We start from the raw sequence: 16,966 nt of genomic DNA on the forward strand, positions 1-16,966 counted from the left end.
GAGAGAGAGAGAGAGAGAGAGAGAGAGACTGGCAGAAAGACACAGAGAGACAGAGACAAAGAGAGACTCACACACACAGAGGGACATAGAGAGAGAGAATGCCTTAGGAATGCTGTGAGCTTTTGTGATGTCAAAGCTCATCTCCAGAGATATACCTTTTCCAACAAGGCCACACCTCCTAATCTTTCCCAAAAAGCGCCACCAGGCATTCAAACATATGAGCCCATGAGGCTCTTGTCATTCAAACCACCGCAACCCTTCAGTCACTGCTGCCTCTGTGTGCAGGGATGTGTGGCCATCCACTCAACTGCTTTAGCTAAGAGCGTGGCTTTACGAGCCCATCCCCCATCTATGCCGATTTCTGACTGGCATGATCTTGTGAAGGTGTTTGCAGGAGTGCAGTAGGGCTGTCAGCAATGGAAGGCAATGCTTTACCTCGTTCCTCCCCCATGTCTGACTAACAATCTTCCCAGCCCATCTTCTTTGATGATCCCTCAGCTTTGGAGAGAGGGGATGGAAGTAGCATTTTTTTTAAAAAAAGACAACTACTCACATTTGTCTAAAATGAGAGCTTCCTTTATAGCGTGAGCTCTGTAAATAGGCTTGGGACATATTCTCTTCGGGTGTCATAATTCAGACATGCAGCTGGCTTTGTCTTCTAGTTCAATGTTGTAGTAAATGTTTAATTTCAATCGGAGGTTTCTACCCCGCCTTAGATCATTCATTTCCCAGATAAAAGACACAAAACATTATAGTAATCCTCAATAGCACTAGAGCTGGACAGCACTTCATAAGCGATTAGTATCTACTCTATCTACACTAATCTCAAATTATAACTTGTCGCGATCCATCTGGCCACACTTAACTACAATTTGTCAGTGCTTTTGGGCATGTCTTCTCCATTCATCTACCCCATGGCGTCTTCTATTCTCTCCACCTGTTTCGCTCTCTCATTGTCCCACCTCAAACACCACGCCCAGGAACTGAAACCCCGCCCACCTCCCGTCTGCCCAGCTACAGGCTGTACAGCGTCTTTATCAACCAATCAGGGATAAGTCGGGGGGCAAGGCTACATCACATCACTTGGTGTTTGTGAGGATCTCCTTGTCCATGAGGCAACCAGGGCAAGTATTTAGAATTATGATAGAAAGCAACAGCGCAAACCAACATTTTGGGCCTCCATAGCTCTTACTGACCCATTCGGGTGACTGTCTCCTTGTAGGTTATCCAGGCTGTGTTCTTCGGCATCTGTGTGCTGACCGATCTCTCCAGTCTTCTGACCAGAGGCAGTGGGAACCAGGAGCAAGAACGACAGCTCAGGAAGCTCATCTCTCTCCGGGACTGGACGCTGGCTGTGTTGGCCTTTCCTGTCGGGGTTGTGAGTATGATGCGGGATGTACTGGGGGTTGCGAGTATGGTGTGGGATGTACTTAGCACGGAAGAAATGTGGGTCCTACTTCAGACTTGGTGCTTGTTTGTTTGTTTGTTTGTTTAATGAGGGCTCTATAGAAGAGGTCTTCCTTTAGCTGGTACTTGGGACAGACCGCAGGACCCATGGCTCGCCATCACTGAGCTACATGATGCCTGTGTTTGTTTTCTAATGCTGCCAACACTACAGAAAGTTTATTTTCTCATGGATTGGATGGTCTAGGAATCCTAGAGTTGGTTTCTTTTGAAGCCCGTGTCTCTGGTTTCAACAAGGCTGCCTTTATACTGTTATATTCTCTTCCCCTGGGCCAGTCTGCATCTTGGTTCCCTCTTCTTATTGAGAGAGTCACTATATCAATCAACATTTCTCTAACAGACGCATTTAACGTCACCTACCTCTTTAGTGCCCAAATGTCACGTTGTGAGTTTTAAGAGATATAACCTTTGTTCGGGGATTTACCATGCACACTTGAGGCCTACAATCAATCCCCGGGGACTCATGTTAGAAAACAAAACAAACACCAAAACAAAACAAAACAAATAATAAAAATCAAACCAACCAAAACCAAACCGTGTGTGGTGGTTTGCACTTGTAACCTTCGTGCAGTGGAGGAAGAGACATGGAGATCTCTGAGCCTAGTTGTCCAGCCACAATATCAGACCAGTAAGAGACCCAGTATGGCTTCTGAGGCGCAGTACCTGAGACTGTACGCTGGCTTCCACATGCATGGGCACGTATACAAATACGCACGTACCACGTGTACTTAGACACACTATGTGCATGTGCACATGCCCACACCGATGTATGGGTTTGCAGAGCACAGGATTCGGCCCCTCACATTTTCCTGAGCAGCCTGAACTTAATAATTGCTTGTTGGGTCAACTGATTTAGCACTTTGGACTTAAGAGGAAATAGCATCGGGTAACACTTTACTTATCCAACAGCACCATTAGCGAGTGTCACTTTAAAAATGACACTCGATGTTTGGGTCTGCCTGGCTCCATTGATTTTTCTGTTTTCAGCTAGGTTCCCTCCATAGTTCAGCCTCCTGCACAAGTCTGCTAATTTTCCGTTGTCTGCACACAAACCATGTTTCTTTAAAGGCCCCATGAGACGCCGTAGATTTTTAAGCTGTGTGTATCCAGAAGAATGAGGAAATTTTTGTGCATCTGAGATTGAGAAAGTATCTTATGTAATGCGGTTTGAGAATTTTCAGTCGTTGCCTGATTCTGGGACAGACAGAAGCTCCGGGGACGTGGCTAGCATAGTACTGAGTCCAAGTTCACCATGAGAAGAGTCAGAAGGTTCTTTAAATCCTGCTGCTGGTTCTTTTCCGCATTTGCCAAGTCTGGGTTGGCAGAGACCTCCCAGTTCTTAGCGCTGAGTTGCCATTTTCTGTGTGCTGAATTGTATTTTCATGGATGAAGTAGATCTGAGCTCCTGAGCCTAACACAAGGGCCAGAAAAACCTTAGAATCCAATCATAAGCCTGCTCATTCCCTCGTCCCTTTCTTCTGAAGATCTCAAAGCATAAATACTCAGGCAGAAGCTGTCTGGGAAATCTCTCAAAATCTCCTGCTTAAATGTTTTGCAATTATATGTATATTGCAAACACACACTATCATTATTATTATACTATTATTATTATTATGCATATATAATTTCAAATATATTATTGTATATATATAATTTTATTTTTGCCTTTATACAGTTAAAATACTGAGCCACAATACTAACACACACTTAGAATCGATCACAGCCCTCTGGAGGCTGAGGCAGGAGGACTGTTGATTTAAGTTGCCCTTGGCTGCATAGTGAAATCTTGTCTCCGTGGGTAAATTCATCCACCTTCTATGAATCATGTGAGAGAAAAATCCCAATAGCATGAAGTGTAAAGACGTGTACTTTCTGTACAAAAGAGTCATATCTTGAAACCCAAGTGTCAGTGTGCGGAAATATCTCTGTGATTCAGAGGGGAGAGGTGTACTACTTTTGACCCCCGCCATCTGCATTTAACTGATGCCACACAGTACACCTTCCGAGCTTGTCCAGAGACCTCTCCCGTCGGTAAGCTCCTGACAGCAGGCCTTGTCCTTTCCGTGTGCCTCAGTGCCTGCCGTGCTTCTCAGGAAGTGACCAGAGCTCTGCAGATTCACAGTAGAGGCAGTGATACATCAGGTGTGCAGGGTCGACATTTATGTGGCTCTCTTCTCCTGGTGTGGACGCCATTGTCACTATTTCTAGTTTTTCCAAGCTTGCTGCTCAGCCATTTCCCACTTTCCATGTTGTCCCTAAATTTTAAAGTTGCCTTCTGTTTGTTTCGTTCTTTCCCCTCCCCGTCCCCTCATCTCTCCCCATGTTGATAAAGTCTTTGTGGGTATTCTCTATAATCAACATGGTTCTCACTCTTTCTCCTCTGTCCACTGTTCTGGCTTTGCATCTGTCCAGCCAGGTCCCACCACACTCCTCGCTCTGATGCAGAAAAGAATAATTTTGAGCCAGAGAGAGAGAGAGAGAGAGAGAGAGAGAGAGAGAGAGAGAGAGAGAGAGAGAGAGAGACAGAGAGAGAGAGACAGAGAGACAGAGAGACAGAGAGAACAAGCCTCTAAGACTTATTTTATTGCAAGGTTTATTTATTGGTGATAGGAATTTAAAGCTGTACACATTTTAACTCAAAAGAACTCTTTACCCAAACATTTACTTTGTCATTTACTCTCACCTTTCTCTTCCTCAGGTAACTTCCCCTCAGTTTTCAGTGTCCCTGTGCATTTGCAAAGAGATTCCCAAGTCCCTCTCTTACCTTTCTCCTTGTCTCTCATCTCTGTGAAAGGGTCTAGAACCCCACTGTAGCTGTCTTTCCATTATAAAGCCAGTGCTCAATGTTCTTTTCTTCATGCAGCAATGTTCTGAGAAGTCATGGGGAGAGGCACGTCACTCTCCTGGAGGTTCATGGCCAAGAGGACGTTGCCTCACCTGGAGAGGATGACTTGACTGCAGAGGGATGAGCTTAGCATTAGTGCCTAACATCCAGTGGGCACGCAGTTAAAATGCCCACCTAGCATCCAGTGGGCACACAGTTAAAATGCCCACCTAGCATTCAGTGGGCACACAGTTATAATGCCCGAAGCAGTCTGTAGTCTAAGAATGCTTTTCAGGTCATGCAATTAAGTTAGCATGTGAAGCAAGAGTGTTTACAATCTTGATTGAACCTCACAGGCGAAACATCCTGGTATCATCTCCATGTCAGGGGTGCACTGCCCTGGTTTGAGCCTCCTAAGGTAGAAGGTGCACAGGTTGGGCTTTGAACCTCCTGTGGTCCTCAGAGGTGTCCCCGGCTCCATTACTCTGGTTAAAGGGTGACTGCTAACCTCACAAACTTGTCCCTGCTGTTTTGTACTGGCCTCCTGTGTCACTCTCTCTTGGTCACTCTGTCACTGGGAAAGCTTCATGCTTTAGGCAAAGAACATAAAAACAGAACAGTAGAATGCATCGCCTCTGCTCAAACTATTCTTGGCCAGAGCTTGTCTGTCTGTCTGTCTGTCTGTCTGTCTGTCTGTCTGTCTGTCTCTCCTGCCCCAAAGCAGCAGGAAAGACACTCATAAGCAATCTAGGATTGGTAGACTTTTTTTAACTTTGGTTATTCCTCAAGGGACAAGATTAATTGTGAACTGACAGTAATTGCTTGATTTGAGCATGGGATAATGAAAAAGATTTGGAGAAAGTTGGACCTTACACAGGAATCTTCATGGTCCCTTTTACCCCCAAGGGTCTATAAAAACAGCAAAACATCCCAATCACAGATAATTAAAATCTACTTTTGACTCACTGTGCCTTGGAGGACCAGGCAGGGTGGCTTCCCTGAACATAACATGTATCAACCATTGTAGTATCAGTTCCCATAAAAAGCAAAGCTGGTCTTGATCAGTGACGTTAATGGCCTGGCACCCCCTATCGCCCGAGTCTTGCAGCTCATTTTGTAGGGATAATTCTTGGGAGACTGTTCTTATCATGAGCAGCTTATTTCTCAGCTCTGTCACCTTTTCAGAGAATTGTTACAAATAACTCCATGATATTATGTGGTCTGGAAGCACTGAAGTTTCTTAGGAGCAGTCCAGAGAAGACCTTTTTGTCTCCCATGAGCTCAGTGATGCTTGAGCCAGCAGATCCCATTTTAGATAAGAAAGTAGGCATACCCGTTTGACTAAAGCATTTGAAAATGCCCCTCTCAGAAGTCCGAAGTGTGTCTCTGGCTGCCGTCTGCTTCCGTTCATTCAAGCCCATGCAACCCTTCTTATTCATCTGTGGCTGCTGGGCTTGAATAGCACCCATAATCAAATCTTACCACGGCACCAGCATATCTTTGTCCTGGGGCTGACTTGGGTGCTCCAGTCCAGATGCTGCTCTAACCATTCCAATGTGAAGTAAATATCCCCCAAGGGATGGGACTGTGGAAGCCCCAGAGGTTTGGATCTGTTCTATCCTGGGATGGGCATCTGGGGTGTCAGTGCAAATCCGCATGTGCATAAATGAACATCATTGCAAACTCCAAGGAAAAAAACTACATTGTAATTCCCAAGAGTCCTTATTATAGTACCTAATCTAAGCTATTTCTAAAGTTTTGGAGGTATGTGTAAGTTTGGATTGCTATACTCCTATAGTTTAAGAAACAAGAAACATTGTTTCCTTGTTGACTTCGATGGGGAAAACACATGTAAGTGTTAATTTCTAATTAGTATTAATTGCTGTGAATTTTTAAAAAGTCTTTATTATGGTATTTATTTCCTGTGTGTATGTATGTGTCTGTGTGTGTGTGTGTGTGTGTGTGTGTGTGTGTGTGTGTGTGTACATACGTGGGGAGCATGCCAGAGTTTATGGAGATCAGAGGACAACTTTCCAGAATTGATTCTTTCCTTCTGCCATGTGGCTCTCATCGATACAACTCAGGTTGTCTGGCTGAGCAGTAAGTGCCTTTAGGTGGCGAGCCCGCTTTTAATTACTAGTTCTAATATATGTTAATATAACACACAATGGAAATTAATTTGATTCTAGTTGAGATTACAACCAAAACCAAATATGTTTCCTTCTTCTTTGAAACCCAGAGGGAAATAATTTCTGACACTGCTGAAAGAATGTTTAATTTATTCTGTAAATTCTGAATTTAACTTTAATGTACACTTAATACATTTTCATTTAAGTATCTAAAATCAAACCATTCTCTAGTTTCTTCAAGCCTTAGCTGGTATCTCTCGTTCATGTAAATCTTCCTTTTTGCCTCTGAGATTAAAATGAAAGCATCAGTCAATTAATAGCTCGTTGTAAAGCCTAGTTTGCAGCAGTGGGCAAAGGTGTTTGCTGCACAACCTGGTGGTCTGAGTTCGATCACTGGGATCCATTGTGGAAGGAGAAAACTGACTCCCAAAAGCTGTCCTCTGGTTTCTCTTGGTCCATGCCACAAATGCCTATACATATATGTGTCCTCTCCACAGTAAGTAAATATATTAACCAAAACCTTGTCTGCTTCCTGTTGAGTTAATCAGATGCTTTCTCCTTCACAGGAACAAACTGTTGAGTTTAATTTCCCAGTAGTAGAGGTTCATAGGTGAAGAGCCCTTCAAAATCAAGTAGACAAGATTATCTGTTATGATCTATCGCAAGATAAATTTGAGTGCAAGATCTCACTGCAGTAAGACGTTTGAATTCCATATTAGCATGTGCACAGAAGTGGACAGTAAACAGCCTTGTGTCTAAGGTCGTTCTAGAAGACTTCTCAGAAGTACTGACTTTTGAACTCCATTTTGAGAGATGGGTCCTCTGAAAAAAGCATTGAGTGCTCTCTAATTTTTAGAGAATGACCACACTTTTTATGCTGGGTCTTACCTGATTCAAACGTAGATGCCAACACACGTCCTAGGAGTGTGGGCTGCCTTGGTAAGACTTGTGCCACGTTGGGACAAAGGGGACCGTCCCTGCAGTCCCACTTGGTTTCTTTGCTTTTCTGTGTATTGTTCACACAGTGGGGATGGTGAAAGACTATGAAATAAGAATCTTGAATGTAAACTAATGGTATGAATGAGAAAGGGTGAAGGCATGAATGAGAAGGAGTTGTCCTATTGGCACGTGAGCCTAAGGAGCATTCCCTCTCCCTGTTGTTTGGCTTAGGAATCCACTATGAAATAAAATGAATGCTTTCACACAGGTGCAGATGACTAGACAGAAACAAGTGTCATTGTTCCTCTGTCCAGGGAATAAAATGAGTGAGCAAGTACCCAGGGGAACACTGTCACAGTAGAAAAAAAATCAGTATTGAATCAACAAAGGAAAACAGCCTCCAGATGTACCTACACAGTTAATGTTTATGTCTGAATATCCAGAAGTGCTAACTGCAGCCTTGCCCCGCCCCCCTATTGTCTTGGGGTTTTGAGAACACATCTTGTACCCAGGGGCTTTTGCTGTTGCCTCTGGTGTTAGCCTAGCCTGTAAACAAGCAATTCCACTTGGGCTTCCCAGAGTTCTCACCACCTTCCCTCCCTGGATGGTATAACCTAAGAGCTAGGTCCTGTCTTCTAACCCCTGTGTTCCCTTTGGTTCAGGTCCAATGCTAATGAAGGCTTTGTTCAGTGAGCTCTTCCAGCTCTTAAGGATGAGCTCCCAACATTCTCACCTTTTTCCCCGATGGTATGAGCTGCCAGAGTTTAGTTGTAGCAACCGGTTAAATGGTGCTGCAAAATCAAGCAGGATGGATTCTAAACCTTCGCCAAGAGGACTGCTTGCTCTTAAAAGTGTCGTCTAAGCATTCTGACCCAGCACACTCAATGTTTGCCTTATTGACATTTTCCGCCCTTCACATAGAGCCTGAGCTGCCCAACATTTCTAACCTGGAGGGCATAGCAGAATAAGGAAAAGTAATCTGTAGAACCCAGACAAAAATTGTTAAGTTGTGTTGTCTTTTTTTTTAAGGCTCACAAGAGACTGTTGCTTATCCTTGATGGATGGTTTCGCGCTAGTGACACCATGGTTTTGTAGTTTCATAGGACTGTTTGAAAAGTACCTGTTCTGTTAAGAAAGAAAAATATTTCCTACTTTGCCTTCTCATTTCAGCAATATTATATAGACTTAAGTACCACAGGCTTACCCAGTGTATTTTTTTAAAGTATATTAAAATAAGTTTTTATCCTGTGGATTTGCTTTATTTTAAAGAAGGAAAAAGGTAGCTAGTTGTATTTGGTATTATGTTGAAAATCACTGCAGGGTTCTAAAAAGCCACAGTTTGAAGCTGCACAACCACAAAAAAAAAATATTTTTAGCAAGAATGATCTAGTACATTCCATTCGAGCACATATCCTAATAAATAAATTATACCTAGTCAAAAAAATTTTTACTATGAATTCCCAAAAGCCAGTTTGATCTGCTTTATCAAGAACATTGGCCATTAAATCTACTCATAAATTTGTAATGTTTGGATCCAACTATTTTTGACAGGGAATTGAGGTGGTGGTAAGTCCCATCAGATAGTCAGATTCATTAGAGCCTCAACTTCCTGGGTCACTGTGTTGTTCAACAAAGGACTCCTGAAAATAATCTTGACTGAGTAAGTGCCTTTGTCATGTAAGAGACTCACAAGAACTTTTCTAGACTTTTATATACCCTCAGAGTGCACAGAAACTTTCTAGGTAGACATAGTCAACCAAGTTGTGCTGAGCATTAAACACAAGCAACCGTATTAATAACTATCATGTGATTTTCCTCACTCTGAATCATACTGGAGACCTTAGATAACAAAAAGATAACAAGAAACACTTGTTTCTTCAGACTGGAATACAGACACACCCTTAGCACACAACCTTAAATCTTTTTTTTTAAAGATTTATTTATTTATTATATATGAGTATACTATAGCTGTCTTCAGACACACCAGAAGAGGGCACCAGATCCCATTACAGATGGTTGTGAGCCACCGTGTGGTTGCTGGGATTTGAACTCAGGACCTCTGGGAGAACAGGTAGTGCTCTTAACCACTGAGCCATCTCTCCAGCCCACAACCTTAAATCTTAAACAGTGAAGCTAAAGTTAGTTTGTAGATGGAAGCACACTTGATATCTAATTGAATGACAGGCAAAGTGATGAATCAAAGAAAGATTTGACAGAATAGGATGTGGCCAACTCTAAGGAGGAGAGGAAAGGGAAGCTACTTAGAGCAATGCAGAGAGAGAGAGAGGGTGAGAGGTGGGGGAGGCAGTTTTACTTGGACAGTTTTACAGAAACAGGTTGCAGAGAGAGAACAAGCTAGACACAGGTGAATACAGAAGGAGTCAGAGAGTGAAAAGGAGCCAGAAATTAGAACAGATTGCTAGAGTTAGTATGAGGCCAAGCAGAGCAGTTCAATCAGAGACCAAGAGAGAAGCCAGATTGACTCAGCTTGGAGAGGAGTTTTGAGGCAGGACAGCTGAGTTGACCAGCCAGCTAGAGTTCAGAAAGATCAAGAAAGGGTGAGCATATTCAGCAGCAAGCCTCAGAGGTTTAAACCATTCTAGGCCTAGATTAGATTGTCTGGAGCTAGAAGCTTCCAGGACTAAGCCTAGGTTAGCAGACAGGGGCAGCAGTAAGCCTCACAAACAACAATTACTTCAGGTCAATAAAAGTTACTTTTACAGTGGGTTTTAAAGTTTCATAGCCTGGCCCCATTGTTCTGTCTCTGGGACTATAAACCAAAATAAATATTTTCTTCTCTGAGTTGCTTTTGTTCGTGGTATTTTATCCCAGCGACAGAATAGTAATGAATGCAGGTAGTAAGGGAAGTGAAAGAAGGAATTGCTATAGTTACCCCCCATGAGTTGGTTTTCTCCAAGTTCCTTGATTCTTCTGATAGCTCAGCATCAAAACCTGTGTTTTTTCCACCTTGTCTTCTCAAACTGCAAACCTTCTAGTAACCAATAGTTATCATCCCTTGTTCCTTGATTGAACAGACGGTGCTTCCTATAGACAGACAGGGATGCAGACAGATAGATAGACAGACACTTGGGGGGTGAGAGGAAGGAAGAATGATAATGGGTCAGCAGTTCATGAGGTGGCTGAAGCAGTGACAGAGAATTCATATGCATTAAGTGAAAAGGGAGGATGCCTTGCAGGCCTGTCAGGCTGACTGCTGACACATGGGATGTGCATCATTGGCCTCTTCGGTTGCTTTACTTTGTGCTTCGCTTATAGCAGAGATCACACTGAAATATTTAAAACTAAAACCAGGAAGTCCACACAAATCTCCCACAGTAAGCATTTATTAACTTACAAAGAAGCTCCCAAGAAATGCTCTCGTAAGACTATTTATGTTCGGTGAATAATCATATTTCCAAATGTGCCTACACTTAGAGATACACATGCTTAAAGTTAGAGGGCATATTACTCGTAAAAGAAAATAAGAGTCTCGATGTGGTTTTGATGTAAATATATGAGACAGCTTCATCAGTGACCCCTCATATTTGTTCCCAGTTGTCACCTGAGAGCAGAGTGTGCTGCTCTTCTTTGTTATACGCAAAATGTTTGTCCAGTTCTTTATGCATGTAGTCTAGGATGACCAAAACACAGAAAATTATAACCTCTCTCCTCTCACCAAAGCAATTCAAACTCAATGAGGCAGGCACTTGTGGGTTCCTTGGTGCCCTGGCACGGTGGTTAGATACTTAGCTTTATCACTCTTTATTGAAATACCCTTCAACAAAGGAATTTATGTTAATTAATACTTATAGAGTATGTTTTAGAAAAAAACTTATAATATATGATGAGAAGAGAAATTTAGGCTAACAGGAGCATCTACGCTCTCTGTTACAAACGAGATAACTTTGACAGAGCCAAAAGGAAGCCAGAAGATTTCTAGATGAACTTGAAATCAAAAGAAGCAATGGTAATTGGATGATACTGACAGGTAATAAATGATTTGCTTTCCATGCATCATTTTATACTGCATGGTTTGGCTTGCTAGGTAGACCAGATGGCCTTGTTGCTTAGACAAAGCTGTAGGTGCTCTGTTGCGTTTGAGTATCTAAAGACTGTTCATTACTATGGTCGCCTATCTCTTGTTTCCTCATCTTTCCTGGGAATGCTGGCCTTCATTTAGCCACCATTTACCTTCTGGTGTTAGAATAATATTTACAGTAATGCTATTTTCATATCACTGAATGTGAGGTCTCATTGACCTCATCACATGGTGGATGCTTCTAAAAAAGGACAATTCAATTAATCAATTAAGTTTTATTAGATTATGTAAATTAGATTTTTCTTAATTTTATTCTCAGATCCCAACCTTAAATTTCAGTTATATTCAGCTAGACATCTTTCCTATGTACTCGAGGCTCCTCTTTAGATAATTATGTTTATGTAATTGCATATATAACTAGACAGTAGTCCCCCCTTACTAAAAATCAAAGAGGAATATAGAAACAGCAGGGGTTTGATTAGTTAATACTTTTACAATGGGCAAGGTTTTGCAGGTTGCTTTAGAAAATAAGCTGTTTACCTCACTGCTAATTGACTGACAGTCGTTCTCAAATAAAAAACACATCTGAATATGAGCTGTATAGACATCAGATTAATTATTTTGTTATCACTTGTCAAAGAGAAAATGATTTATTTTATTTATTTTGGTGTGGAATTCAATTTAAAATGGGTCTAACTTTGAATTCTTGAAAAAGGTTAGCTTTGTATCCATAATGCTAGGATGACCGCTCGATGGGGGTGATCTCGGCTGCATGAGACATGAGGCAAACATTAGGGAGTAAGCGTCACATGCATCTTGATGGGGATAATCCAGACGCAAACCACAGCAGGACCCATCCACAGAAGCTGATATTCTGGGGAGTAACTCGCATTTGGATAAACAGGAGTATGAGCAAGGCAAGGCTCAGACATTAAGTCAGGAGCAGAAGGTAATCAGTATCGCTTCTTTATCCTATACATAGGAATTTTCTAGAAGAAGGATGTACATGGCCAAATATTCCTCAATGAGATGCTTCAAATTCCACTAACATACTTATGATGAACAAAGATAATGGATTTTTACTATTTATCTCAATTTAATTATTCTGCTTTATAGCCTCATGTATCATTTTGGTATAGAGTAACAACTTAATGAATTTTAAAGTATGTGCACAAATGCTCTATTTCTGTGTGTGTGTGTGTGTGTTTGTACACACGAGTGTATGTACACAAGTATGAGTGTGTATGTGAGTATGTGTGCACACACACACACACTTCTCCAGAACCGTTACCTCTATTCACTCACCTGAATTGTTTGTGGTCTTCACAACTTCTGGCTTTTCTGGAGGACTCAGAGTTAGTTCTCAATGCTTCTGGCATTTAATTCATTCGCACATCCAAATATTTATCCATATGAAAATATCTAGCACATTCTATGTCCAGTGAAGTGTTTACAGACCTTAAAAGCATCGATACTGGAGTTCTCACTGTCTGCCTCAGACTCTGGGTGGATACTTATTCTTTCCGATGCTGGGAAAGTGATTTGATTTCTCTGAGCTTCTTTCTTTCATCTATAAAATCAGAAAAATAATCCCAGATATTGGGCTTGAAGTGTTTACCTCAACACAGTTGTTATGCCGAAAGATCTAGTTGTTAAGTCTCCCACACACATATTACAGAGACTACACAACTGTAAGGTAGTCATACTAAAGCACTGAGAAAATGGCCTTTATAAAACCATTTACGAATGAAAAAAATTTTTGTAGCAATGGAAAGAAACCAGTGATTGGCCAAGTACAGGTAGCATGGACCACACAGGGTTGGTGTGGCAAGGAAATTCTTCTGTGGTTGAGGTCATTGACAGTGACTCTATATGACTTGCACTAATGGCTACATCAGTATGAGCTCCTACCAGCAGCGAATTAGACTTCTAGTTCCTCCACATCATTACCAGGGTTTACTGTTATTTTTTTTTCTTGAGAATAGCTATTTTGACTGTAGCAAGATAGAATCTCAAAGCATTGTTTTTAATTAATTGCAAGTTATGGTTCTAAAACACATGAACAAACGAACCTTAGACATGTCGGAGTTTGGGAAGGTGAATGCAGTCAAGTAATATGGCACCTGGAAGAGGTTGTGGGGTGTTAGAAGCATGTTTTGGAGTCATTTAACAAGGGGAGTTTTGGTTCTATTTTGCAAGAAATGAAGAACTATGGGTAGCTTTTGGCTCAGTTCTTTATAGGTAGATGTGAGACCAAGACAAAACATAGCTTTAAAAGAGTACTGAGGACAGTTAATCAGGCTAAGAAGTTACTATGAAACTTGAGAATAAGGAGGGTTGATTAATGAATACATGAACTAAGTTATGGTGTGATGAGATGATTCAATTCTATGATATACTTAGATTATCTCTGGGCTGGACAAATGTTCAGAGGTTAAGAGCATTTACTGCTCCTGCAGATGACCCAGGTTCAGTTCTCAGCACCAACATGGTGTCTCACAACTCCATGATCCAAGACCTCCATCTGCAACTCCAGATCCAAGGGTTCCAATATACCCTTCTGTCATCCAAGTGTACCAGACACACATGTGGTGCCCATACATACATGAAGATCAGCACTCATGCACATACAGTGTAAATACATAAGTCTTAAAAACAATGTCTCTAGTTTCATAAGAGTAAGTATAAACCAAAAGCGGGGTACATTTTAATGCATATAAAAAAGATCTTGAAATTCATAACCCCCCTTTGATCAGTAAATGTTGAAATTGCAAAAAGACTACTTTTTGTACAGTTGTTTATGGATACTTAGACATTAAAACACTTTAATGCTAAATATGTCTCTTCTATATGTCTACAAAGATGATATTGTCTTCACCTGGGATTCCTATGAGTAGGTTTCAAGATGGTGTATCGTTACTTTTTATTACTACAACCTAGCGGAAAATCATTATAAAGAAAAGATCCTTATTTTGACTCATGGTTCTGGAGTTCTTAGGTCTAGGGACCTCTTTTAGTGACAGCGTTCACACTGTCATAAGTACTGGGCCATATAGAATGTCACATGACAAAATACTGAGAACACACATATATATGTGTCTGTCTGCTTTCTCTTAGTCTTGTTTCAAAGTCATCAGGATTCAGCTTTAAGGGCTCCAGCCTATGAATGACCTTCAGTCAACCTGCTTACTCTCCAAAGACATTACTTCTAATACCATCATGGATTAAATCTCACCCTTCTAACTTAATTAACATGTAATTTTGGAGATTAAATTCTGTGTGAGGGCACAAGAGAGTTGGGACACATTGTGTTTAGAATAAGGAGGGTTGATTTCCCTCCCCATAGAAGAGGGAAAGTTTTATGGAAGGGGAGGCTTGTGGGAGAGAGACCTGTTTGGAAGAGAAGGAAGCTCTAGGCAGAGGGAGAAGCTGGACCACACAGTAATTGTAACAGAGGCTTGCTGAGGGTTCTGCTGTTAGTGTCAGAGTATCAGACGCAAAAAAAAAAAAAAAATGTATCAGTAAATCACTTTAAAGGGGGAGAAAGGATTTATTCTTGTTAACAGTTTTGGGGGTTTCTGTGGTCAGTTCATTATTTTATGTCTAGGCCTGTAGATCAGCAGAACATCGTGGTGTGGGGCATGTCATAGAGCAGAATTGTTTGTGTATGGCAGCCAGGAAGCAGTAAAAGGGAATGAGAAAGAACAACTAGGAACAAGCATACACTTCAGGAATATAACCACTACTGGCTAACTGTCTTCAGCTAGAGCCACTTGCCTATAGTTTCTACCACCTACCCAAAGCCCATTACATTATGAGTCCACAGAATGGTTAGTTTATTGTCGAGATCAGAGCCTTTCTAATCTAATCTAATCACCCTTTAACGCTGTTACAACGAGGGCTAAGAGTTTAGCATATGTGCTTCTGTATATGTTCAGATCCAAACCACAACAGCCAAATGGACCTTCAGAGTTTTCCAGAACTGACAGAACATGGCCAATCATTACATTCTTGTACCAGCTTGGTACTATGTTTGGCCTTCCTTCAAGGAAGGATCATGACCTTAGGTAAGGCTTAGAGCAATTCTCAGTGAGGTTTACAACGCAGAGCTGCCAATGACTGGTAAGAATGATTGTTAAGGTTAGATGTGCATGCCCCATGAGGCCAGCCAGAAAACATACTACAGTCCCAAGTGGTTATTGGCATAAATATAAAACACAATTTTGGATTTTGCTTACCTTGTTTAACTAGCACATCTAGCTTTCACCCACATGAAGATACAGGAGGGAAAATAATTCTTAGAACTTTCTCTAGCTTTGCCTTTTACTGAAGGCTCAACTTCTCTGTGGGCTGGGCTCCATCCACTACATGAATGAGTCCAGGGCCACAACCCACGGTCTTATGATTCTGATACCTGCCTTTGTCTCTTAAGAACTTCCGTTTCTATGTGTGATTTTGTTCCAATATTTTCACTATTTTTTTTTTATAATTTTTTCTTTTGCTGGTTTCTAATGCTTTCTTTCCTCTGCTTCTCAACCACACATTTAAAGATGTAGTTTTAATAATTTATTTAGAACCTGGAGCTTCAAAGCAGCATTTTTTTTTAAACTTTATGTATTCCACAGAACTGCATAAAGCTAAATCCCAACTATCTTCACCAAAGTAAACTTTATCATATTCTTCACATGACTTGACTTTAGCTCTTTATTTCTTATTTTGCCTCTTGTCGATTTTATTCTGTTTCAAAAGCAATATATCTCTTCTTTGGTCAATTTTGTCTAATGGAGAATTATTTGATCATAAGCTATTATTATTCCCACATAACTTTCCTGTTTTGTTTTGTTTAGCTGCCTTCTTAGCCCAGTTGCTCTATGTGATTTTTATCACAGTATTCCTTAGTGCAGTACGAATGATTTCTCTTCTAGCAATTACCCATCTTTGGGTGGGTTAGTTTCAGACCAGCTCCTTTCCCCCAGAGATAGATGATGAAACTGAGCCAGGGCAGATAGATTTCCTTCCGTTTCCCATTACCTTGCTCTGGAAACTGGTTCTTGTCTACCCTCAACTAATTTCTTTCTCTCTGACTGACTCTTATCATTACCCATCTGTCCGGTAACATGTATATCATTCTTTGTCAGGTGAACGTGCATTAGATGTTCAGCCTTGTTACCACCAATCTTTCTTGCTGACCTTTCAATGCCCACATCTGCTGGTACACAGCAGACATGCTGGCCTGGGCCCACATTTAGCCTCGTCATCGGTGGCACCTGAAGCCAAACGGATATCAGAACGTCTTCCCGGCATTCTTGTGCGTGGAGACCTCATGTTCTTCGTCAGGGTCATTTAACGTTCCTCGGGGGTTAGTACCTCCAAGTGCTCTCTGTACTGTTTACTCAGCCAGGAGGAGACAAGACCTTGCTTCTATTCTTGGAGTTGCCCCCATGATGAGCAGGGTTTATGTTAGGAATGTTTCCCGCCTTTGTCAGTTCCATCTCTGTGTCTCGGAATTCTTATCCTTGGTCGACTTCAGGAAAGGGGGCATTCAGTGCTGCTTCTTTGTGATCTAGAAGT

General features: G+C 41.4%; 1 protein-coding gene across 2 annotated transcripts in view; it reads left to right on the forward strand.

Moving 5' to 3' along the window:
- Positions 1–16,966, forward strand: part of Aig1 (androgen induced 1) — a 223,148-nt gene that overhangs the window by 38,775 nt on the left and 167,407 nt on the right. For both annotated transcript variants that reach the window (XM_032894969.1, XM_032894968.1), the window contains exon 2: positions 1,223–1,378. In XM_032894969.1, coding sequence (XP_032750860.1) covers positions 1,223–1,378 — 156 coding nt within the window. The remainder of the gene's footprint in view (positions 1–1,222; positions 1,379–16,966) is intronic.

This window comes from Rattus rattus, chromosome 2, assembly GCF_011064425.1.
Source record: "Rattus rattus isolate New Zealand chromosome 2, Rrattus_CSIRO_v1, whole genome shotgun sequence".
NCBI lineage: Eukaryota > Metazoa > Chordata > Mammalia > Rodentia > Muridae > Rattus > Rattus rattus.